Source organism: Tachypleus tridentatus, chromosome 7, assembly GCF_004210375.1.
Source record: "Tachypleus tridentatus isolate NWPU-2018 chromosome 7, ASM421037v1, whole genome shotgun sequence".
NCBI lineage: Eukaryota > Metazoa > Arthropoda > Merostomata > Xiphosura > Limulidae > Tachypleus > Tachypleus tridentatus.
This window is the reverse complement of record NC_134831.1, coordinates 171,333,017-171,355,079: the sequence shown is the minus strand read 5'-3', so window position 1 is coordinate 171,355,079 and position 22,063 is coordinate 171,333,017. Positions and strand designations below refer to the sequence as shown.

General features: G+C 35.0%; 2 protein-coding genes across 5 annotated transcripts in view; one reads left to right on the top strand and one right to left on the bottom strand.

Moving 5' to 3' along the window:
• Nucleotides 1-1,429: 1,429 nt before the first annotated feature.
• Nucleotides 1,430-11,910, bottom strand: LOC143257222 (myophilin-like). Of its 3 annotated transcripts, XM_076515633.1 has the most exons (5): nucleotides 9,285-9,364; nucleotides 8,379-8,436; nucleotides 4,171-4,307; nucleotides 2,889-3,099; nucleotides 1,430-2,262 (listed from the first exon to the last, which is right to left on the bottom strand). In XM_076515633.1, exons 1-5 carry the CDS (start codon nucleotides 9,347-9,349, stop codon nucleotides 2,092-2,094), a joined length of 642 nt encoding a protein of 213 aa, XP_076371748.1. In that variant the 5' UTR covers nucleotides 9,350-9,364; the 3' UTR covers nucleotides 1,430-2,091. The 3 variants fall into 3 exon arrangements, with proteins under 3 accessions (XP_076371748.1, XP_076371750.1, XP_076371749.1); XM_076515635.1 differs by lacking the exons at nucleotides 8,379-8,436; nucleotides 9,285-9,364 and adding an exon at nucleotides 11,737-11,910; XM_076515634.1 differs by lacking the exons at nucleotides 8,379-8,436; nucleotides 9,285-9,364 and adding an exon at nucleotides 10,908-11,100.
• Nucleotides 11,911-19,081: 7,171 nt separating this feature from the next.
• The window catches only part of LOC143257220 (uncharacterized), a 33,282-nt gene continuing 30,300 nt past the window's right edge, over nucleotides 19,082-22,063 (top strand). For both annotated transcript variants that reach the window (XM_076515627.1, XM_076515623.1), the window contains exon 1: nucleotides 19,082-19,463. The gene's annotated coding sequence lies outside the window, so the exon portion shown is untranslated. The remainder of the gene's footprint in view (nucleotides 19,464-22,063) is intronic.

The window sequence follows — 22,063 nt, the reverse complement described above, 5'->3', positions numbered from 1 at the left end:
TTGGCGCGACGGGGATGCGAACCCACGACCCTCAGATTTCGAGGTGCTCGCCTTAACACGCTTGGCCTTTGTTTTTTTAAGGAGACCCGTATGAGAAAAGACGAGACTTTTGACGACTTAATATTAAAAAGTGTGTTTTTTCTTATATCAAAGCCACATCGGGCTACCTGCTGCGCCCACCGAGGGGAATCGAAACCCTGCTTTTAGCCTTATAAAGGCGTGGACTTACCGCTGTACTAGCGGGGAGCGACTTAATATTGAAATACCTGTATATTTAGATATATAATCTCACAGAATTTTTCGAATACATAAATAAGATCTGGCAGTAAGAGAAACTTGCACCCGTACTACTAAAGGTGTTATCTAGAAGGTTTAATTAAGTCGGAAATATTTGCTACATTCAACCAATTTCACTTGTGTTTCATAATAACCTAAGTCGTACACTATAACTATTGTCGTTGCTTCATTTCATTTTAGCGCACAGTAACAATGGGCCATCTGCACAGTGCCACACTACATGGCCGGAGCCCTGAATTATAGCTTAATCATAGAATATCTTAAAATAAAATAAATGAAAAGTGAATTCTTATTCTTATTCAGTGCCCTCTGACGTGTAGGTAAAAGTTTACCTCCACCCCATGAAAAATAGCGATATTTTTATTCGCAGGTTTAACTCAATTTTTCCTACATGTAAAAATTATAACATTTGTTAGTAACTACAAAGCTACAAGATGAGTTACCGAACCCCGGTTTATTAACGTTATAAACCCTCGTCTTACTGGCTAGTCTCTTCCAAACAACTCGGAATGTAATAAGAAATTCGTACTGATAGAAAGTAAAGGAATCTAGAAAAACTTAAACAGTTGAAAACTGCTATTATGGGTTTATTTGATGCAAAATGAGCCAACACATGATGGAATTGAGGGAAATAGAGGTTAAAGTGGAGATTGTTGTCGGCCAATGTTTAATTGTAATTAAGCTCACAAGGTACATGATGGGCTATCTGTGCTCTGCCCACCACGGGTATCGAAACCCGATTTCCAGCGTTGAAGACAGTAAATGTTGATATAATTAATATCTACTTAACCTTTCTGATACCTTTTGTTCCTTGCGGAAACGATAGAGCGTGGTCACATAGTTATCATGCACGGTCGGACAGTGAATCGGGAAGCTCAAGGTTCGAGTCCCGCTGCCGCAGAAACACTATGTAGGTGTGGTCACACTTTAAGAATGTAGTTCAAATCCTACTGTTTGATCAAAAGTAGCCTGAAAATTAGCGATGGGTGCTCTCCCTTTAGCCTACAAATCCAATTTTGAAAACAATCAAGAATAGCTTTGCGCTAAAATTCTACAAAAACAACAACTTTATAATCACAACAGTGTATGCAAAAGAAACAAAAAACATTAACAAAATATTCACAAGTCAATATTTTCAGCTTTCAAAGTTTATTAAAAAACAATATATTTTACAACAGATATGAAGCACAGATAACCGACACAAAAATTTACTAACAGAGAGGATCGTAAATCATGAATTTATTAAACGAGTAGATGGCGCGGCAATCGAAATATAATTTGGTCCCTTGGATACATGGAACTTTGTGTATCCCATAAAGCCTTACGGTACAATATTTATTTTTGAATCCAATTTATACAAAATAATGTTATTTATGTTCGGATGAGTCATGTCTCCCCAACTAAACAATGACATATAATCTAAAGATAGCATAAGAAATCTTATACACACTAAACTTATCGAATTAAAAAAACAACATATAATAAAAATAAACAGAGAAGTTATTTAAAGCTGAAAACATATATATAAGAAAATAATTTATTTAATGGTGATTACTTCGTTATTTTTCGACAACTTGCTCAAATATTAAACAATACTGCTCATAAACTACGTGGGCACAATTTCTCACAGCTGTTTAATTTTTATTTGTTTGTGTGTTTTGTTTAAAATCTGAAACTTACTGAAAACAATCAAACGAAAGCAAGAGCAATCAAATCCCAAATATCCTTATACTGATATATTGGTCTTTTACGAAAGAACTGTGATAAGTGAAATTTCATTGCTTCGTTTGGGATCTACATGTGTCTCGTGTTGCCAAAATTAATACCGCTGGCAGTGGCTCCTTTGTTAGATCCGTATTGCAAACTAATGACGGTTTCTCCGGCTTTCAACTGTTCATCTGTCCATTCTCGAACATTCCCTTCGGATTCTTTTGGTCCTATGGACCTATGTCCAAATTTGGAGCCCTGTATAAAAATACGAAATGAGACAGAGAATTAAATATTAGAAAAAAACTGTTTTGTTTTTAAATGATACTGTCACCTAAATCTGGTGAAACGTTGTGAATACAGCAATCAAAAGTGTTAAGCTATACAACTAATAAAAACTTGTGAAAAACATTGAAAACTATCCAGTTTCAACATATAGGCTACTGACAATATTACATAAGCTTTCTATTTTCAATACGAAGGCTACCCGGTTAAGTAAGGTCATGTTTACATAGGATCACTCCAAACAGTTCGTGTTCCAGTAGAAAATTAGTCTGGAACACATTATTAGGTTTGTTAAGTGTCAGACTTCTTCCTTGAAATTTGACTATAATTTCCAAAACTGCTTTATAAGTTAATCTACTTTCTCTAAAATGTCTACTAAACTGACTTCTAATCCTAACTAAACTTCTGTGTGAAGACCATCAGTTCCTGAATACTAAAACGAATTAAAAGATGCGAAAGAAACAGAATAACCAATCACGAGTTTTCTTTTCAAAAGTATCGATAACACCAAAACCTAAAGATTTGCTAAGTCACTTTAAGCCAAGCAAATCTCAGTCAATATTAGATTACCTTTGAGGAAGTTTGGGTATGTCACTCACCTTTCTTGCGAGAGACTCGAGACAAGTGACAACTGAAGCAAGGTTCTGTTGTTCCCATAAGTCCACAGTTTGGAAGGATTCTTGGCTAGGCACGCCCAGCTTTAGGGCAGCATCGAGGAAATAGTTAATATTCTCCATCTGTTTGAAAGCCATGGAAGAGGTGTTTATTTTGTTCTCTGGGATGGTGTTGGGCTGAAGAGCATTGATGAGTCTGTGAAACGGACACAAACAAATTGTACAAAAAATATTGAAGAATATTTTACCATTATTAGCTCTCAAGGTTACCACTGATACATGGGGATAGGGTGGACTAGAGGGCGAATTTCGTTCTCAAAATAAAAGGAATCATTCAAAGTTCAAAATACGATTCATTTAATCTACTTAATAAATGTGGTTCAATTTCAATTCAGCATTTGAGACTTTACTCAACATACTTTGGTATGTCCTTAATTGTCTGATTTGTCGTGTTTACCATGGTCACGTATCTTGTCACTTTATGACGCTGAATGTTGAGTTCAATTCCTGAACCGTGTGCATAATATAGTTTCAGTGGTAATGTGATTTTACAGAATTTCCTTTAGAAATTGCTTGATTAAATCAAGCCTATTTTGTAAATTTCTCCAAGTTCTCTCCCCCTTCTTCAGCGGAGAGTCTAAATGCTTAAAATGCTAAAACTAAGATTTGATATCTGTGATGAGGCATATTATATGTAGCCCATCTGTGTTCAACAACAAACTTAACTTTTTCGTTACTCGTTAAAACAATCATAAACATGGGTTTTTGTTGTTGTTTTTTAATCTTTCATTGTGACTATAGGGTCTTAAAAAACATGCCAAATAAATACTTCTCTATTAACTGCAAGTTAAACGATCAGTGAAAAGGGTCTATTTTAATTATTACCTGCATGGAACTTAATTTATGAATGCTATGGGTTACAACACAAGGCCTAAATAAAAATGAACCGTTATACACAGCATAGAACTTGACTGATGTCATGAAATATATACGATTTACAGAAAAGTCCCAAACTAAAATTAATCATTACATACTGCATAGAATTAGGCTTAGCAAAATGGTATTATATGAGTTACAGAACAAGGCCTATATAAAAATCAACCACTATTAACTGTATAGAACTTGGCTGATAAAATGAACAATATACGGGTTACAGAAGAGGCCTGGATAAAAATTAACCATTACATACTGTATTGAACTAGGCCTAGCAAACATGTATCATAATGAGTTATAGAACAAAGCCTAAATAAAAATTAACCATTATTACTTGCATAGCACTTGACCGTCCTTCAGAGTCTTATGAAAATCGCCCCATTCTCCACTTGTATTAATGTCCAGTCCGGTCACTTCTTTCACCCATTCCAGCATCCTTCCTGCTAGCTGGGAGTCAAATTTTTTCTTTATCTGCAAAAAAAGGCTTCTGTCTTACGATCTTTCGCAAAATTATAAAAGTTTATGAACCTTCAGAAATAAAAGGTGGACTTACGTGTTTAGAAGGGTGAGTGTGTAATAATAGCCTTGGTAGACTAAATAGATTTTTTTCTGTCCAGGTTTTATGTTCTAAATTTTATTATTACTCGAAAAAGAGAAAGAATTGCCTGTTAATCACGTAATTTGAAGAGTCCTGGTATAGACGAGAGGTCTTGTCGTCATTGAAAGTAACAAATACAGTATAGTTGTTTATAATACACTTTTTTCTTACTTTCAGTTAAAAAAAGTTGTATTAATACTTATATATAATTAGCTTGGCATTTACACACTCGATAACTATACAAGTTTTCAAACTTTTTTTGTAACAACAGAAAACTTTAAATATTAATTAATCAGTTACAATTTTTAAATAATAACAGAACGTTTTGCTCAATCAAGTGCAAGCGATATCTCGTAGGGACGTTTTTACAACTGGTTGTAACCTTAGAAATTACCCAAATTTTATTGGTGTTGCACAATATCCCACAGATCTGCCTGGTTGGTGGAAAAGGGCCTCAAGAGTTGATTCGACTTGAACATATATATTTCAAATTTAGTAATAAAATGACGTCTCAGAAGGTACAACCAACCGCCCCTATTATTGACCACCAAACAATTTCTCACCCTCCAAAATGTTGACCTAAGTACCAAGATCTTTTTTGTATCTCAATTTCTCCTCTAATCTTAACTGCTTTTGAACATTCTAATTTGCTACAGTTATAACGAAAGTGGTTGGCCTTGGTTGTGGCCAGTTTATATAACTAGCCTTCTATTATATATAGAAACAGGAACAAAACCACCCCCGCTGTTGGACGGATGTAATAATCTTGTTATTGGACACATTTGGTTAGCTCTGTCTTTAGTCTGTTAAGTTTGTTTTTGAATACGCGCAAAGCTACAAGAGGCTAGTCTGCGCTAGTCTGTTAACGACATTTAAATACATTTAACAGATTAACAAAACGTCAATAATATATTGCTTTTAATAATGATATTTAATAATTGCAATTAAAAACAACAAACTAGCACTTAGTTTCAAGTTTGTATTTTCATTTTTAAGCAAATACTTGAGGATTATATCTTGAATTATTGTTACAAGTTTCAAATAAAAAATATGGGATGGTAGCAATGAATGAATTAAATAATAATATAATTTAAATAAACAGGATAGTCTTGCCATTATTTATCAATTATAATTTTGAAAATAAACTGTATAACGCTAATAAAAATTAAATGTTAGCAATCAACAGCATAATAAAATTAATATAGTGACGGAATGACTTTGTAAAAAGATATACTATAAAATTGAAATTTTAAATAACACAAAATTAATGAACTGTTAAGTAAAAAATAATCCTGATGTTTTTTGTTGTTTTTTTAATGGAATTTCAAAGGTTCAAAAAGAAATATGTCTAATTAGGCCGACAGTTTTCTAAAGTACATAACGAAAGATATTCAGTTAGGCTTATAGTCAGGGGTTGTCTCAGTCAATCTGAAGCCCCGGGCAGAATTCAGTAAATGGGGACACATAATAATAATAAAATTTGGATTAAAAACACAGCATGGTGGTGTCCTTTCATGTGTGGCACCTCGAGCAATTCTTCAATTTGCTCAGTAGATAAGATCGCCTATGTTTATCGTTTCCTAATGTAAATACAGAACATTTAATTAGGCCTAATGTTTTCTAAATTATATAAGGATATCTAGTTAGGCTTATAGTTTCCTAATGTAAATAAAGAAGAATGTTTAATTAGACCTATAGTTTTAAGGTACATAAAATAATATGTCCAGTTAGGCCTATAGCAACAAAAACATTTTTCGAGGGGGGCAAAACGTGTGTTGTCAACAGACTAAAAGAATGTATCATATGAGGTTAAATGCATACATATATTTACAGTTTTAATAAAATGACTAAAGATGTTTGGTTCAACTACGGTTTTAAATTTACATTATAGTATGTGCAATTTTTCGTGGTATGTGAGGGTGCGACTGCAGGTGTCTATGATTAGGCCTATTGTTTTCTAGGGTGCAAAGAAGAATGTCCTATTAGACCTATAGTTTCTCATGTAAATGCCTATATTGATGAATAACCTTGTTCTACTGATGAATGAATTTACGATTAAAAATCATTTTGAATTGTTTAAGAAAGTGAAACGCTAATTTTGATCAAAACTAAAAATCAACCTGATAATGAGAATAGCTAATTATATATCGTTATCTTAGAGCTAAACCTAAACTAACGTTTATGAATATATAAAATAATAAAGAAATTAGACAAAAATCTGACTCGTACAATAACTAGATATGATGATTTTGTAATTAAAATATAGCAATGTTACACGAAGAAAGCAACATACTAAATATATTACGATGTATGTCTAATTCGATTTTAACTAAATACAAACACGAATGATCGACACCTATGTAACTGAAAAATAATTAAATAAAACACAAGGTTTTATATTTACATAATTAAAATGTTTATTAAGTTTGTAAATGATCTCCACTTAAACAGTTAAGTGACCCTAAATCTCGAGTTCATACTTTTTGTATTTCTGATTATTTCCAATGATTCTCGGATATAGAAAGATATATTATTGTCAGGTTGCGCTAAGACAGTAGTTTTATAGGGTGTTAATTAATCACTTGTACGTTTTGTGCAACAACTTAAGTTTCTATTTTAACGGTTTTTTTACGTAACGCTTTATGTTCCTGTAAACTGTAGTTTAAGTTTCTTTTGATTTGACCCAGTTTTATCTTTGATATTCAACAGTATTTCTTTAAGCCTACTTATCAGTTGGATAGGTTATCTATTAAACTGTTAGGATGAAACGTTTTCTTTGTTACTACTTTTTTAAAATAAAAGAACTAACACAGTATATTTCACCAATGACCCGAGATATTTTCACTGCAAACCACACCAACTAGTCTATACAGAGGGGTAACTTACTTTTATCTATTTCATTTTACAATCGCTCTTTTTTCTTTTTTCTTTTGCTTCTTCATTTTTTAAAAATAATTTGTTAATGACAATATTCATGATGCACAGTCAGCAACTGTCTGTTGTAGAAATACAAATGTACAGAACGACGTTTCGAAAGCCTTCCGCCTTTCATCGTCAGAACCTGAAGCTACATCCCCTTTTTTGTTGTTGTAATGGAACATTCTTAGTTATCAAGGTCATTTACTAATTTTTTTAACATACTATTGCTTCTAGGGCGATTAAAAACATAATTCTCTACCAAACGTTCTAGTCGACCGACAACAGACACAACGAGTTGAAACTTTTACAAAGGAAGGGTTCAAAGCAGGAAGTAGAAGAGAACAGGAAATGCAATATCCGGAGAGGAAGAAGCTTTAGAAGTTTCATTCTCTGAGAATACTTTTGCCATTTGCTTCAGCTCTTAACTTTAAGAAACACATCTCAAAATATACATAACAGATTCCACCACTATTAAATATCTGAAACATATTAGGTGGTGTTATTGGTGTATAGTAACTATAAAAAAACACGCTCCCAGTATCGCAGTGATATGTCTGTGGACTTACACCACTACAAATCGGATTTCGATACCTGTGGGGGCCAAAGCACAGATATCCCTTTGTGCTTAATAAAAACAACGAAAAACACATCTCATATTAGGCTAAAATATACATAAAAGACCCTACCATGATTAGAGATTTGGAACACATTAGACGTCACTGGTGCCTAAATCACAAAATGTAACAAACGTTTATAGAGAAAAAATGAAAATTACTACAATTTTTATGTAACTGATGTTGTCTAATAAGATACTTCTTTATATTAACTAACTTTTCAATTCTGTTCAACAATGGAAAAGACTTTAATAAGCATTATACGTTCCTTCGCCTCTTTTTTATAAGAAACTTCGATTGGACCGATTAAATTTGTCGCTAATAACAGAATTCAAATATATGGAATTACTTTATTTACAGCGCCATCAACAATGACCCGGAACTGTTGTGATGAAACGAGCTGAAACTTACATTACAAACAATGGATTTCAACTGCGATCTGGAACTGTTGTGATGAAAAAGTTGGAATCTACAATACAAACAATGGTTTTTAGGAAGATGCATGGAACTACTAAGACTCAACGCACTGAAATGTTTTATACTGTGTTATCACTGTTATTATGCCGTCACGACTATATTTTGTCTAATACTTAAATATAGGCTTAACAATCAGAAGCACATACATAATACAGATATTTTCGCGTAGTATACCTATTTTGGGCATGTATCTGGTGGTTAATGTATCAAACTGTGTATCCCATGGTGGTTAGAGTTGGTTGCGATTAGTTGCCTTCCTTTACAGGCTACCAGTTTAAAATTAGGCCACGCTTTGATAACCCTTTTCGTAGCTTCGTGTGAAAATTCTGAGGCTATCAAACAGACCCTTAACAGGTTCAGCAACTATAACTTGATCCATCGACATAGAGTCTGGATTTTGTTTAATAACCCTAAGCACACTGCGGGTTTCGAAATTCGATTTTTACCATAATATACTTGCAGACTACCACTGAGCCATCCAAAGAATCAGTGGAAATACCATGAAGTAGTCCAACCAAACCACATTATTATGATGGTGTACAACTTCTCTGGTTACCAGCATCACCATCAAATAGCAATACAAGTAACGACTTCAGGTTACCATCCTTAGATAAAGTCAACCAGTAGTTACGTCATTTTAAAAGCACGAGAATGCACCTTTACGTCACAAATTCCACGATCCCCAACACGTGCATATTTAAAAGTAAAGTCACATTAATAATCCGAACTCACAAGATAAGGTGACTTGATAGTCCTGAATTATATACATATATATTTATCAAACTATTAACGTCGTATACCATAACCTATTAAAAAGGTACTAGAAAAGTGACTGCCTACGTATCGTATTTCAATTTGTGATGCAAGCCGCCAACACGTATGGTCACTTCTGAGATGACGTTCATTCTGAAGTTTCTATAAATAAACGGTGTGGGTGTAGAGAGATCACCAAAAATGACATCCATGTAAGGCTACTCCTCGTTTTATCAGCAGAAGAAAGGGAAGACGTTCCTCTACCCTGAGTGGCTGAACTATTTGTGGGTTGGGTTTAGTTTGATTAGACTACAACGTCCGGTTTATGCTAACAGTCACAACTTGGTTGTATACTACCCTTAGTGACTCATATTTTCACTAGCTTCTTGTACCTTCACACTTTCTTACCGATACTTTCTTACCAAAACAGTTCATTTACAAATAAACTTCCATATTCATGATCTATCTGTCAATCAACCACAAAATTCAACAACTGTTCAAGTGCTTGACGTAATGTCCACCAGATGGCGCAATGATCACAAGGTTTTGAAAGTGACAAAATCTTCCAGACCCGAGATATGGATTCTTCGACTTACTAAATCATATAAATACTTATTTAAATATAAATTTCAAAAATTTCATACAACCACTTCAAGAATTCTGAGAAATTTTTAAAAGCATATTTTCAGGAACAAACATTTTATGTATCCTGATGATCTTTCTATATCTTAAATTTTGAGTTACAAGAGCTTATAACAAGTACTTTTGAGTGAAATTAAAAAAAAAAAAGTGATACAATATGTCAACTACACAAACATTGCTATATCTTGTGCCGACAAGGCCTTTCGCTCAATGCCAGAAATTATCGATAAAAGTGATTGAAAAATATTTGTCATCAATTGTTGGTAAAACTGTAATTTATATCGATAATATACAAGTTTACAAAATTAGGTTTGTGGCTTATATTAACATAAGTTATTTACTTATTTGAATTAGCTTTATTCCTCCCATATAAAAATCAACTGGTATAAGTCAAGCTACACTTCTTAGATTATAGCTATATGAAGCTAGACTAGCGTAAATGGTCCATTCTCTTCAGCATCCCAACATTGAAGCCACCAACTCCAAATCATGTATTTACTATTAGTGGCGGTCCGGCATGGCCAGGTGGGTTAAGGCGTTGGACTCGTAATCTGATGGTCGCGGGTTCGAAAACCCGTCACACCAAATATGCTCGCCCTTTCAGCCGTGGGGACGTTTTAATGTTACGATCAATCCCACTATTTGTTGGTAAAAGAGTATCCCAAGAGTTGGCGGTGGATAGTGATGACTAGTGTTTTCCTTCTGGTCTTGCACTGCTAAATTAGGGACGGATAGCGCAGATAGCCCTCGTGTAGCTTTGCGCGAAATAAAAAAAACAAAAAACTATTAGTGGCTATGAAACTATCCTAATTGACAGTAATGTATTCTCTCCTTAGAAAGTCTCGATTAGTCCGTATATATTTCTATGCATACATAATAAACAGGTCTGTTATAACAACATTTAAATACTTCCAGCATGGAAGAGATAAGTTACTCAGTTAACTCAGTTCCTGCGAATGGATACATCACCGGCTAACAAGTAAAAAGGTCCATTTTTGGTTGAACGTTAAAACTCCAAATTCACCGTTTCCGCTTAGCGGACATTAAAAATCAGTAAGTCTAACTTACCTTTCCGTGAGCTTCTGCAGCAAATCCAGACTTTGTTGCTCTATTTTCGGCCATGTTGTTGGAATTCAATCAACTTACAATCTTCTGACCAAAATTGTGCGCGGGGCGGCGAAAGACGTTCCGTACTCCAGAACAAACTCAGAGGGAACTCGCCAATACCGGTCTGTGTGCTACTTAATAAAGTCGTCACGTGACCGCGCTCAATGTGATTCGCTAATATTCAAACACCAGCCGATAACGTTACAAGCTACGTCATTCAAAAACGCCACACCTATGTCCATCATTCTCTGTTGTCCACCATTGTGTACATGGTCCTAACTTCTTTATCTGTTTGTTTTGCAATTAAGCACAAAGCTACACAATGGGATATATGTGCTCTGCCCAGCACGGGTATCGAAACCCGGTTTCTAGCAGTGTGAATCAGCAGATATGCCGCTGTGCCATTTGAGGGAAGGGGGAACTCAGCTTCTTTGTTCTGAACATCTAAGCAAACAAGTCTGAGTTACAGACCAACACGTCTTACGCTCGACCAAGTTAAAGTGAAAATCAAATATTTTAAATTTTTGGGATAAATAATTCGATATATCCTAACTAATATATTAATATATTTCTACGGTTTAACTCCCCTCGGAAGGCTCAGCAGATAGCCTGATGTGGCTTTACTATACAAAAAAAAACACATACTCTTTAAGCTATTTGAACTTTATAAAATAGAGAACTGAGAAACGAAAGACCAAATTAACAAGCATAGTTATTTGCTTATTTTAATGTAAGTCTTAGAAAAAAACAGGTAACGAACAAACATTCACTTTCACTCTTTTATACTTACATTTATGTGTGATTTATCTGCCTATATTTTTGCTTTTCTATTTCTTAAACTACATAACAGTTTCTCTTTACATATTTCTTATGTGCTTCAGTACATCTGTTCGCCTACGTTTATCACATATTTGATTTATCGGATTATTTTTCTCAATATGCTAGATAGCTAATTTAAACATGACTTTTGCCTTCTTTTTCAGTTTGAAGAACGTTCAAGACTTCGTGAAGAGCCCCGCCTCTCTACTGCGCAATATCCGGGACCTCTTTAAGAAAACTGTTGAAAATTTGCTGTCAGGTTCTTCCGACAGTTGAGAATTATTGTGATCTTGTGTCTTTAACAATTATTCGAAGTTTCATATTTTTTCACGAGTGCGTTGTTTCATTTAAAAATCATAGAGTAAGGTTGGTATTGTTATATCTTGTAACGTTTAAACACGATATTGCGTAATATTTGATTACTTTTAAATGACAAATCAGTTCATTAATAACTTATAAGCCGCAAAATGCGTTTTTAAAAAGGCTGGATTACCAAAAGTCACTCATTCTCGAAATCTGTTTGAAGTCGAATTAAAAGTATTTTTATAATCACACCGTGAAGGAATTCAAGCTCCATATGGCGTGAGACTACCAGTTATGCGAGTTGCAAAACAAAATGACCGGTATAACTCGCTGGCCGTTGCCAAAAGCAACAGACACAAAGTAAGCGCTCATAACCACGTGTTATAGAGTAGTAGTTTTTTTTTACAAACTTTAGTTGATAACTGCTGACAGAATTGTCTTAAGAACACGCCACCAGGTCGCATTACAAATTCACTGGCTCTGACAGGTCCACTAATTTAAATTGTGAATAGAAATAGTGCAACGAATTACACATTATGTGTATTAGTGTTTTTTTAGCACAGTCTATCGGTTTATTTGTCCTCGATGGGCTCAGCAGATAGCCCGATATGGCTTTGCTATAACAAAACACACACTAAATACATATGCAAAGTGTAATTTGTATAAGTAACTCCAATTACTCCATACTTAGGCCCGGCATGGCCAGGTGGGTTAAGGCGTTCGACTCGTAATTTGAGGGTCGCGAGTTCGAATCTCGGTCGCACCAAACATGTTCGATCTTTCAGCCGTGGGGGCGTTATAATGGTACGATCAATCCCACTATTCGTTGATAAAAAAGTAGTCCAAGAGTTGGCGGTGGGTGGTGTTGACTAGCTGCCTTCCCTCTAGTCTTACACTGCTAAATTAGGGACGGCTAGCGGAGATAGCCCTTGAGTAGCTTTGCGCGAAATTCAAAACACAAAAAAAAATCGGTTTATTTGTGTTTTAGCGCAAAGCTACTATAATGGGTTACTTTGCCCTCTGTCCACCGCAAGGAATCGAGGCCCGAATTTTAACATTGGAATTCCGTGAACTGACCATTGACCTACCGGGAAACAAAACGATTAATTAAAGGCTAAGGAAAATGAAAAACAGAATTTCCACTTACGTGCAACCTCACTTACTCTTCAAATCCAGGGTTTGATTTCCCATAGTAAACAGAGAGCGGATAGCCCATTGTGTAGCTCTGAGCTAAAATTCAGAACAACTAGAATCACATCCCTTCAATTGCATTACATCCGATTTTCAGTTCGTTATCAACTATTGTAACTGCCAAAAGCTGAAATCTGACGTTTTGTTCTTTGTTTCGTTTTTTTTTTTTTATGTCTGAAAACACTACCAAGACTACCAGTTTTGAATTACAGACCACATGGAAGACAGCTAGCCAGAAGCACCTGTCACCCACCAGTCGTTCATTTAAAATAAGAGATTAACTTATTAAACTTGCACAGTTTAAAGTGCAAGAAATATATCTAGTATGTTATGTGTTCTAACCCCAGAACTGTTAGCCCTACTACATTTTATAAACCTGCCAGTTTTACCACGATTTTGCAGTTAGACAACAGCTCTCAAAATGTATGACTCAGTGTTTGGTGATTGATTTTATCTGATTAAACCTTATCTCGAGTGGATTCAAATAATTAACTAACTTATTACTTTACGTCTATATCTCCCCCTTCCAAGAGGCTCAGCGATAAGTTTGTTTTTATAGCAGTCACATTAGGCTATCTCCGATGTTCATTACTAAGAATCGAACCCTGGATTTTAACGTTGTAATTCGATAGGCTTACCGATGTCCCATCTGAAGACTCAATATGAGGGCTGGAGGTTTGTAACAGGGTTTCGATATTCGTGGTAGGTACAGCACAGGTAGCCGCAAATGTTGAAGTGTCTTTAACGTAACGTATTTGTTTAGGGCGAATATCTGAATGACTTGAAGATAATCTCACAACAGATGATCGAGTGAAATAACTACTTTGTTGATGTGTGCTATTCAGAGTATGTATTGGTTCACTTTAGCTTTTATTGTACTTGTTTCTTCCTTTCTTAGTTTTGTTTAATATTATGTTACTGAATGTGAGTTACAGCAGGTGTCAATGTATCATACGTCGGTCGCGGGCTAGAGTCCCGTCACCAAATATGCTTGACCTGTTAGTCGTGGAGACGTTATAAGTCATGATCAATCCCATTATTCGGTGATAAAGAGTAATCTAAGAGTTGGCGGCGGATGGTGTTGAATTGCGGTCTTCCTTCTGGCCTATGACTTCTAAATTAGAGCCTACCATTGCAAACGTCCACAAGTGACTCAGCTTATAATACTAAAAGTCAGGATTCGATACTCGTAGTGGGCACAACTGAGATATATATCCCTTGAGTAGCTTTGAGTAAAATAATCAAAAGTCAATCTGATTTGTGAGTGTCTGCTACGTCACTCTAATGTTGCCTGTTAATGTTTACCTTAAGATTACTACTAAGACACCAGGAGTCTACGAAGTTGATAATTTATTGATGAAAAATGCATTAATAAAATTTGAATGTCTTTGAAATTAAGTGATCGAGAGTATGAATAGGAACCATGCTCATAAAACCAGTTTAGAAGAAATAAAATTCATTTTTAAAAGTTAACTTCTCACGCATCTAACCTATCCAACACCTAATGGTAAAGCCTGATCCAGTGGCTTCAGTCCCGGGATGCGTGTCTAAAGGCCCAAGGTTTGAGCATACCGTATGATAGTTAATTTTTTATGTGGTTAATAATTATCGTGTAGGCAGCAATTGCTTCTGATTGATTGCCTTTCTAAGCATTCCTAATTAAGGATGGCTAAGTCTGAATCTTGAAGTCTTTGGCTAGGCTGTTAAGTCAATAGGCAACTGTTCAAAATAGAAATACTAAATTCTCTGAATGAAAAATATACATTAAATACACGTGTTTTAAATACGTAATCTCGTACTTCTAGGGTCGATCGCTTGGAAATCAACGTGCTGGACTGTATATATAATTTTCCATGGTTCGTGTCCCGTTACTGCAAGAAAACAATCGCCCTCCGCACTTTATTGCCCTGGGTGCGTTATAGTAGTTACAGTCAAATTATTTTCTATTTGCCAAACAGTCTCAAGAGTTGGCGGTGGGTAGTGATGATTATCTGCCTTCTCTCTAACCTAACACTTTACGATTAGGGACAACAATTGCAGATATCCCTCGTGTAACGTTGGGAGAAATTCAACAAACATGATTTTCGTTTTCCTCGTTAAAGATTTACGACCACTACGCCTTCTTATACTGAAGGATCCCAGACATTACTTAAGAGTGTTTTGTGTCACTGCATTGTTTGTATCTAGTACACTTGACAACGTTGTGGTATTCTAGTTCAACAAGTGAATCTATTTATTCTTTCAATATTCAGTTCGATTTAAGCATTGTTACTTTGTTTATTATTTCGCGCAAAGTTACAGAAATGTGTATTTATATTTAGCTTTCTCATCTTGAACTGGTAGACTAGAGGGAAGGCAGCTAATCAATAGCACCCACCGCCAACTTTTATGTCATTTCATTGTTCTCGCAAAGAGTAATAGGATTTGACCATCACTCTTATAACGCACCAATGGTCCCAAAGCGCAGAGTGTGACACCGCAACAGGATTTACATTTTTAGATTACCAAATACATTTAGGAGTAACGTAAATCTCCTAAGCTGGTCCAACCTCGTCCAATGATAAAATACTATTGGAATTACGATCGAAATGTAGTTACCAACCAGGGGTACTCGCACCCCCAAGGTGTGCGAGATAACAGTTGTTTTGGCCATCTTCAACTTTATTCTCAAATAAATAATTACTGTAATGGGTGCGAGAACATATTAATTTTTTTTAGAGGTGCGGGGCATAAAAAAGGTTGGGAACCACCGAACTAGTACATATTAGTTTCTAAACGTTCTAGACATCTCGCACTCTGAAAAGCAATACTTACGTTCCTTTGACAACTCGAATATCGAATTCCATTCTTAAGCCTTTTTTAATGAAAATTGTGCAATTTTTTATTGTTATTGTTCATTGGATTTCATACAAAACTACTGGAAGACTAACTATGGTTATCAGTTGTTAATTTTGAAGTGATGAATTACAGAAAGAATGCAGCCAGTCAACACTGATCACCGTCCAGACGTGAGCTATTCTAATCAGATAATGGTAATTAACGTTCTTTTAACGCTCGCAGGCACCAGGAACCTAAAGTATAGACCTCTATTTTTTTCGTAGATGGAAATGGAACACAAGTTACAGAAATTCGGATTTAAAACCCAGCATGCTAAACCACTGGACTACGCATAAATTTTGGGAAAATCTCAGGTTGGCGAATGAATTAGGCTTTAAAAGAGATTAATATAAAGGAAAAGTAAAAACAACAAGTTTATTACATAAGCAACAGTCGGTGTAATTTATCTTGTGAATTTTACGGACTCGTAATGCAGACATCCGGAATTCAGTTCCCCATGGTGTAGCTTAGTGTTTAAAACAAGCTAGCCACTCGACTCTCGCCCACATAACAAAGCGCTCGCGTGAATGCAACAGCGTACATGTAGAGTTTTAAACTTTAAAAGGTAGACTCGTAAAGCGTTGTTTATATGACGTTTCCTGAACCCTAATCACAACCACCTGAAGAACGCCAGGCTGGGGAATGTTTGCCATGTAGAGGTGAAGCAGGAAAAGGCACGAGTTGTGTTCCAATGTACTACAGTCATCTACGTTAAATGCCAGCTTATCAGACTGTTTAGTTTCGCATTTGATGTTTCTATTCACAAATAGACAGAAAACAATTCGTGAATGGTGAATATTTAAAACAGAAAACACTAACCCTAAGTTTATTTAAGGGTAGAAAATTCTCGCCTTCAATCGTACAAAATAGAGTTAAAATTGCGGGTTCCACTAAAGGGAACGCTAAAACAATTTCTTTGTGCATTGTTAAACACAAATAAACGGGTTTTAGAATTGTAAGCTTTCGAACTTACCATTGAGCCACTGAAAAAGGCGTTGATACCAAAATATTTAATTAACCTTTAAATTTTCTAGTTGTTCATCATGGAATAAAATTCAAGCCACGGCCGCCATAATGGAAAAACTACTCAATTTCTTTGAAGCTAAGCTTTGCTGTTTTTTTAAAGAACATACATGTATATATATACCTTTATACATCTAGCTTAATGTAACACTACTTGAACATTATTTACAATGCAACAGAAAACCTAAATGTGTTTTATTTAATAAAACGAATTATTAGTTTTCAGAAAGGCAGGTGAGATTTGTAAGAATGTACGTCTGGTATTAAGGTCGCTGAAATGACAGCTGTTGCGCGTGGTAGTTTGCACGTTCTGAGTCATCATAGACTTCCAGGCACATATAATCGATTGGTCGCTGAGCCCTCAGTTTTTGACGTTTGCTTTCTGCATATATGTGATGTCGCAACTCTGATTCGTTCAAACTACGAAATTCAGCATTCAAGTGATAACGAACGTGTTTCTTCATAGCAAATCCAAACGGTTAAGTGTAATCCGAAACTATGAAATAATATAAAAGTTACGTTAGAAGAACAGCAATAAATGTTAGCCAATGTTTCTATCAAGGATTCCATTATGACAAACGTTAAGCAATGAAACTGTAATGTAAGTTAGGAATCAAAAATATACATTTTCTACAAATGTTGATGATGGCCCGATACGCGGCGCTGTAGTCTTCACGTGCAAAAAATTAAGACTTAGCTGTCTTACGTGTTCATTTTGTTTTTGTTATGAAGCTTACAAAAACCAAACGTGACCGTAAATAGCCGTGAGGACATCGAGGTCGTGTTCTCGGTGTCTTTATCCCTCCATTCTTTCCCTCACACACGTATGTGATTGGAAGTTATAGTTTGAAACCCACACTAAATCAGTCTGAAATAGCATCGGATACGATTTACAGTTAAATGTTTAGTACTGGATATATTATTAATACATTAATGTTACCTGCGAGTGTGGTTTAACAGTGTAACAGAACTGATCTTTGTAAACACTGGGATAATATAACAGGCGATCCTAAATTATATCAAGACAATGTAGTGGTGTTTATTGTTACAGAGTAGCAGGTGATCTCTGAGTACAGTTTAACAATGTAGTGATGTTCATTGTTACAGAGTAGCAGGTAATCTCTGAGTACGGTTTAACATTGTAGTGATGTTCATTGTTACAGTACATCGAGTGTCATAACGACGCGACGATGTCGAACCACATGGATTGGTAATTAGATTATTCGGTGCTTGAGTGGTAATTAAGTAGATGGGTAGGTATATTGGTAACTAATAGAAGGTGAAATGGTAACTAGGTAGATGGGTAGGTATATTGGTAACTAATAGAAGGTGAAATGATGACTAGGTAGATGGGTAGGTATATTGGCAACTAATAGAAGGTGAAATGGTAACTAGGTGAATGGGTTGGTATATTGGTAACTAATAGAAGGTGAAATGGTAACTAGGTAGATGGATAGGTATATTGGTAACTAATAGAAGGTGAAATGGTAACTAGGTGGATGGGTAGGTATATTGGTAACTAATAGAAGGTGAAATGGTAACTAGGAAGATGGGTAGGTATATTGGTAACTAATAGAAGGTGAAATGGTAACTAGGTGGATGGGTAGGTATATTGGTAGCTGGTGAAGAGAGAAATGTGCTTAAATTGGAAATGATCTGGTAATTGAATGTGGGAATAATTGATTGTTAATTAGGTGAATGAAGAGATGTACTGGTTGTTAAATGAGAAGAAAGATCGTGTAACTTGGTGATGAAGAAATGGGTTGGTAACTCCATGGAATGAGAGGTCTGTTGAACAAACAGGTGTCTTTATAACTAGGGGTATAAGTAACTTTGGGTTGGAAGCAAGTTGGATGAACGATATCAGGTTTAATGCACTAAAAGTACTTGTTAAAATTATTGAAGTTATTTAATATTTCATAATATACCACTCTTTTGTTCACGCAGGTAATGATATTTTGACGCCCTTTAAAGGATAAAAACAAATAATAATAATAACTCGTCCTTGTTAATATGATATACATCATACGTATAGAATTCGTTCTGAATATCTGGACACATTACGTCATATTCCAAACTAACTTCAAATGGGGCAAAATGTTCTGGGAGTAAACATTTCACGTCCACCTTGCCCTACGTGGACTAAGAAAGCCTTTCTTTAGTTCGACGACCTTTTGCGTTACGTCCTATGGTGGATATTTTACGAACTATAAAACATGTAACAAAAGCGACGTTCTCAAACATCTACTAACAGGTAAAACACGCTGTTTGTCACGAGGAAAAATTCGCTTAGCTGTATCTCAGGTAATTGTTTATTATTACTAATTTGTTTGAATAAGGCGCAAAACGACTTAGTGTTGGAATGAAGTTAATCACTGGGCTACACAGTGGGCTAACTCTGCTCTGCCCACCACGGACATAACGAACAAATTTAAACTTCGATACCCATGGTGGGCAGAGCACAAATAGCACACTGTGTTTAATTACAAACAAACAAACTAACTTAACCTGTGGCCACTATTTTAAAATGAGAGATGGTCGTATCTACATAATCAAGTTCGTGTTATTAAATCTCCGTTGAATTTTAAAATAACAATTATTTTCTTTTTCCAATACATAAAATTAGATATTTTATATATTCAAGTTATTGTATAAAGACAGTGTGTGTGAATTATAATTCGACTGAATTCTTAAATTATTTTGTAGATTTAAATCAGTTTCAAAACTATTTCTGAGAGGTAAGTTTACGTTTTTACAATGCTACATTCCTGGATTCGATTCCTTGCGGTGGATAAAGCACAAGCTAAATAACGTTTCTGGGAAAATTCTAAAAATTACAGAAAAAATTATTTTATTTTTAGTCAAGTTTGAAAAAAGAGAGAAAAGAAAAAAACTCGAACTTTCCGAAGTCCAATCGGTCACCGACTGTACTCACCAGAGGAGAAGATGTATACTTAGAGATTTAGAGTCTAATTAAGAACAAATCACATTACATTACAGTATCATGGCATGTTATAAAATCATAATTATCGAGAACATACTGATGTACCAAGATAAATTCATTTCTCGTGTTTTATCTAAGTCAAATATTCGGAGCGCGCAACTCGACGAATGACATCAGAAATCTCATGTGCCTTTATACGCACGTGAAGAGGTTGAAAGAGCACGTGTACTGGCGATCCAGTTGCTTCTTAGGGTCAACTGTTTTTCTAGGAAACGTTTAGTGACATATGGAAAATAAATGTTACCAGATAGTTCTTAACTTTCCCGGATCTCTATTAAGCTTTTAATTAAGCTCCAATATAAACTGAAAAGTTGCTGGTATTGTAGAAACTTCTGCTACCAGTTTTTAAGTAAAAATTGCCGAATCACCATACTTTTTGCTTCTAAGCTTGCCCGGAAAAATATATGGAAATTTGCCCTTTCGGTCAGAAGTGTTGCAATCACTTGTGACTGTTTTGTTGGATATACCCTAATATACATGGGTTGTGCACTTTGTGCTATATATATCTTTGGGAATAGTATTACAGGTCACATTAGTGAAATGGTGATTAAATGACTGACTGGCTGACAAAGACCTCATTGTATTTACCAAGACACTTAAAATAACAAATGGCTGCCAATCTTTATTTTACAAAACACATATACTATTCAATTTTAGAACATTTTCTATCCGATAAAGCTGTAACTTACTGTTTCTATAAAGACTATTTTTCTCTACACCTAACTGTAAAACCTGCTTGGCAGTACCAAATTTAATAACACTTTTAGGCATAAGTTGTTACAAGTTTAGGCTTAACATGTTTTAGGTTTACGATGTATTAATGACATTCTTGGCTTAAAACAAAACGAAACAAATATTTCTGAAAAATCAAAGTTAAAACTTATTCTTCTGAGCATGTAGTTCGAAATTTATTAAGCGCATTATTTACACAATCCTTTAAACTAAACTTGTTTCTGTCAAATACGGTGAGCTTTATAAACAACATGCTACACTTCACAACTGTCCCTCGCTGGTATACCGGAAAGTTTACGGATTTATGCGGCTAAAATGAGGGGTTCGATTACCCTCGGTTGGCTCAGCAGATAGCCCGATGTGGCTTTACTATAAAAAAACGCACACATTTCACAAATAATAAATAACGACTTATTCGTATCTTATGAATGTATCATATATAATCATTACTAAAGACAATATTTCACGAAACAACTTTATCAAGAATTACACTAGTTTTAACCATTACAATAAAAACATTAATTAATTCCTAATGATGTTTATTATCTTTTGTTTATTGCTATTTGTCAATTAATGGATTTTATTATATTGCACAATTAGATAACCGTGTTTCCTTTGATATAATTTTCAAATATTTTCTTCTATATATGGCCAGAAAAGTTTTCTCGAAATAAAAACAATTTCTGTATCGCTGACTGACTAACTACTTCTAAGCCGCTGTTTACTTCCGGTCGCTCTTTTTGGGATATTAAAAATTATTTTTTGAAGATTCTGACCACGTAATACCCTCTTATGTCCTTAGAGAAACATCATGTGAGCTGTACGTTCGTAGAAAATACAAATTCATCAAGTTTCAGAATTGGCACACTAAAGCACCGCGTTCACTTGCTGGTATGTAGAATCTGACTGTTTTATAACGTCATTTGACGTCAGAAGCCGGGACTTCCAAATAAGGTAAAATGGAGTGAAAGCTCGCGAAGAGAGATAGAGAGGTGTAAGTAGAGAAGTATGTCTGCACGTGGAGTGAGGATTTTGTGAACATGTACATAACTTTCTGTGTTTGACTGTTTGTTCATTCCGTTTCTCAACGGAATATTCAACTTTTTCTTATCGTTAAAAACAATAAAAAGCGCTATTTATTAGCATTTAAATTATTAATATATATATT

Excerpts from the sequence above, each read along its gene's own strand:
- LOC143257222 (XM_076515633.1), bottom strand. The coding sequence starts at position 9,349 with ATGAACGTCATCTCAGAAGTGACCATACGTGTTGGCGGCTTGCATCAC. Across the intron at positions 4,308-8,378 it reads TGAAATCCATTGTTTGTAAT|ATAAAGAAAAAATTTGACTC; the intron begins GTAAGTTTCAGC and ends CTTTTTTTGCAG. Across the intron at positions 2,263-2,888 it reads TCGAGTCTCTCGCAAGAAAG|GGCTCCAAATTTGGACATAG; the intron begins GTGAGTGACATA and ends ATTTTTATACAG.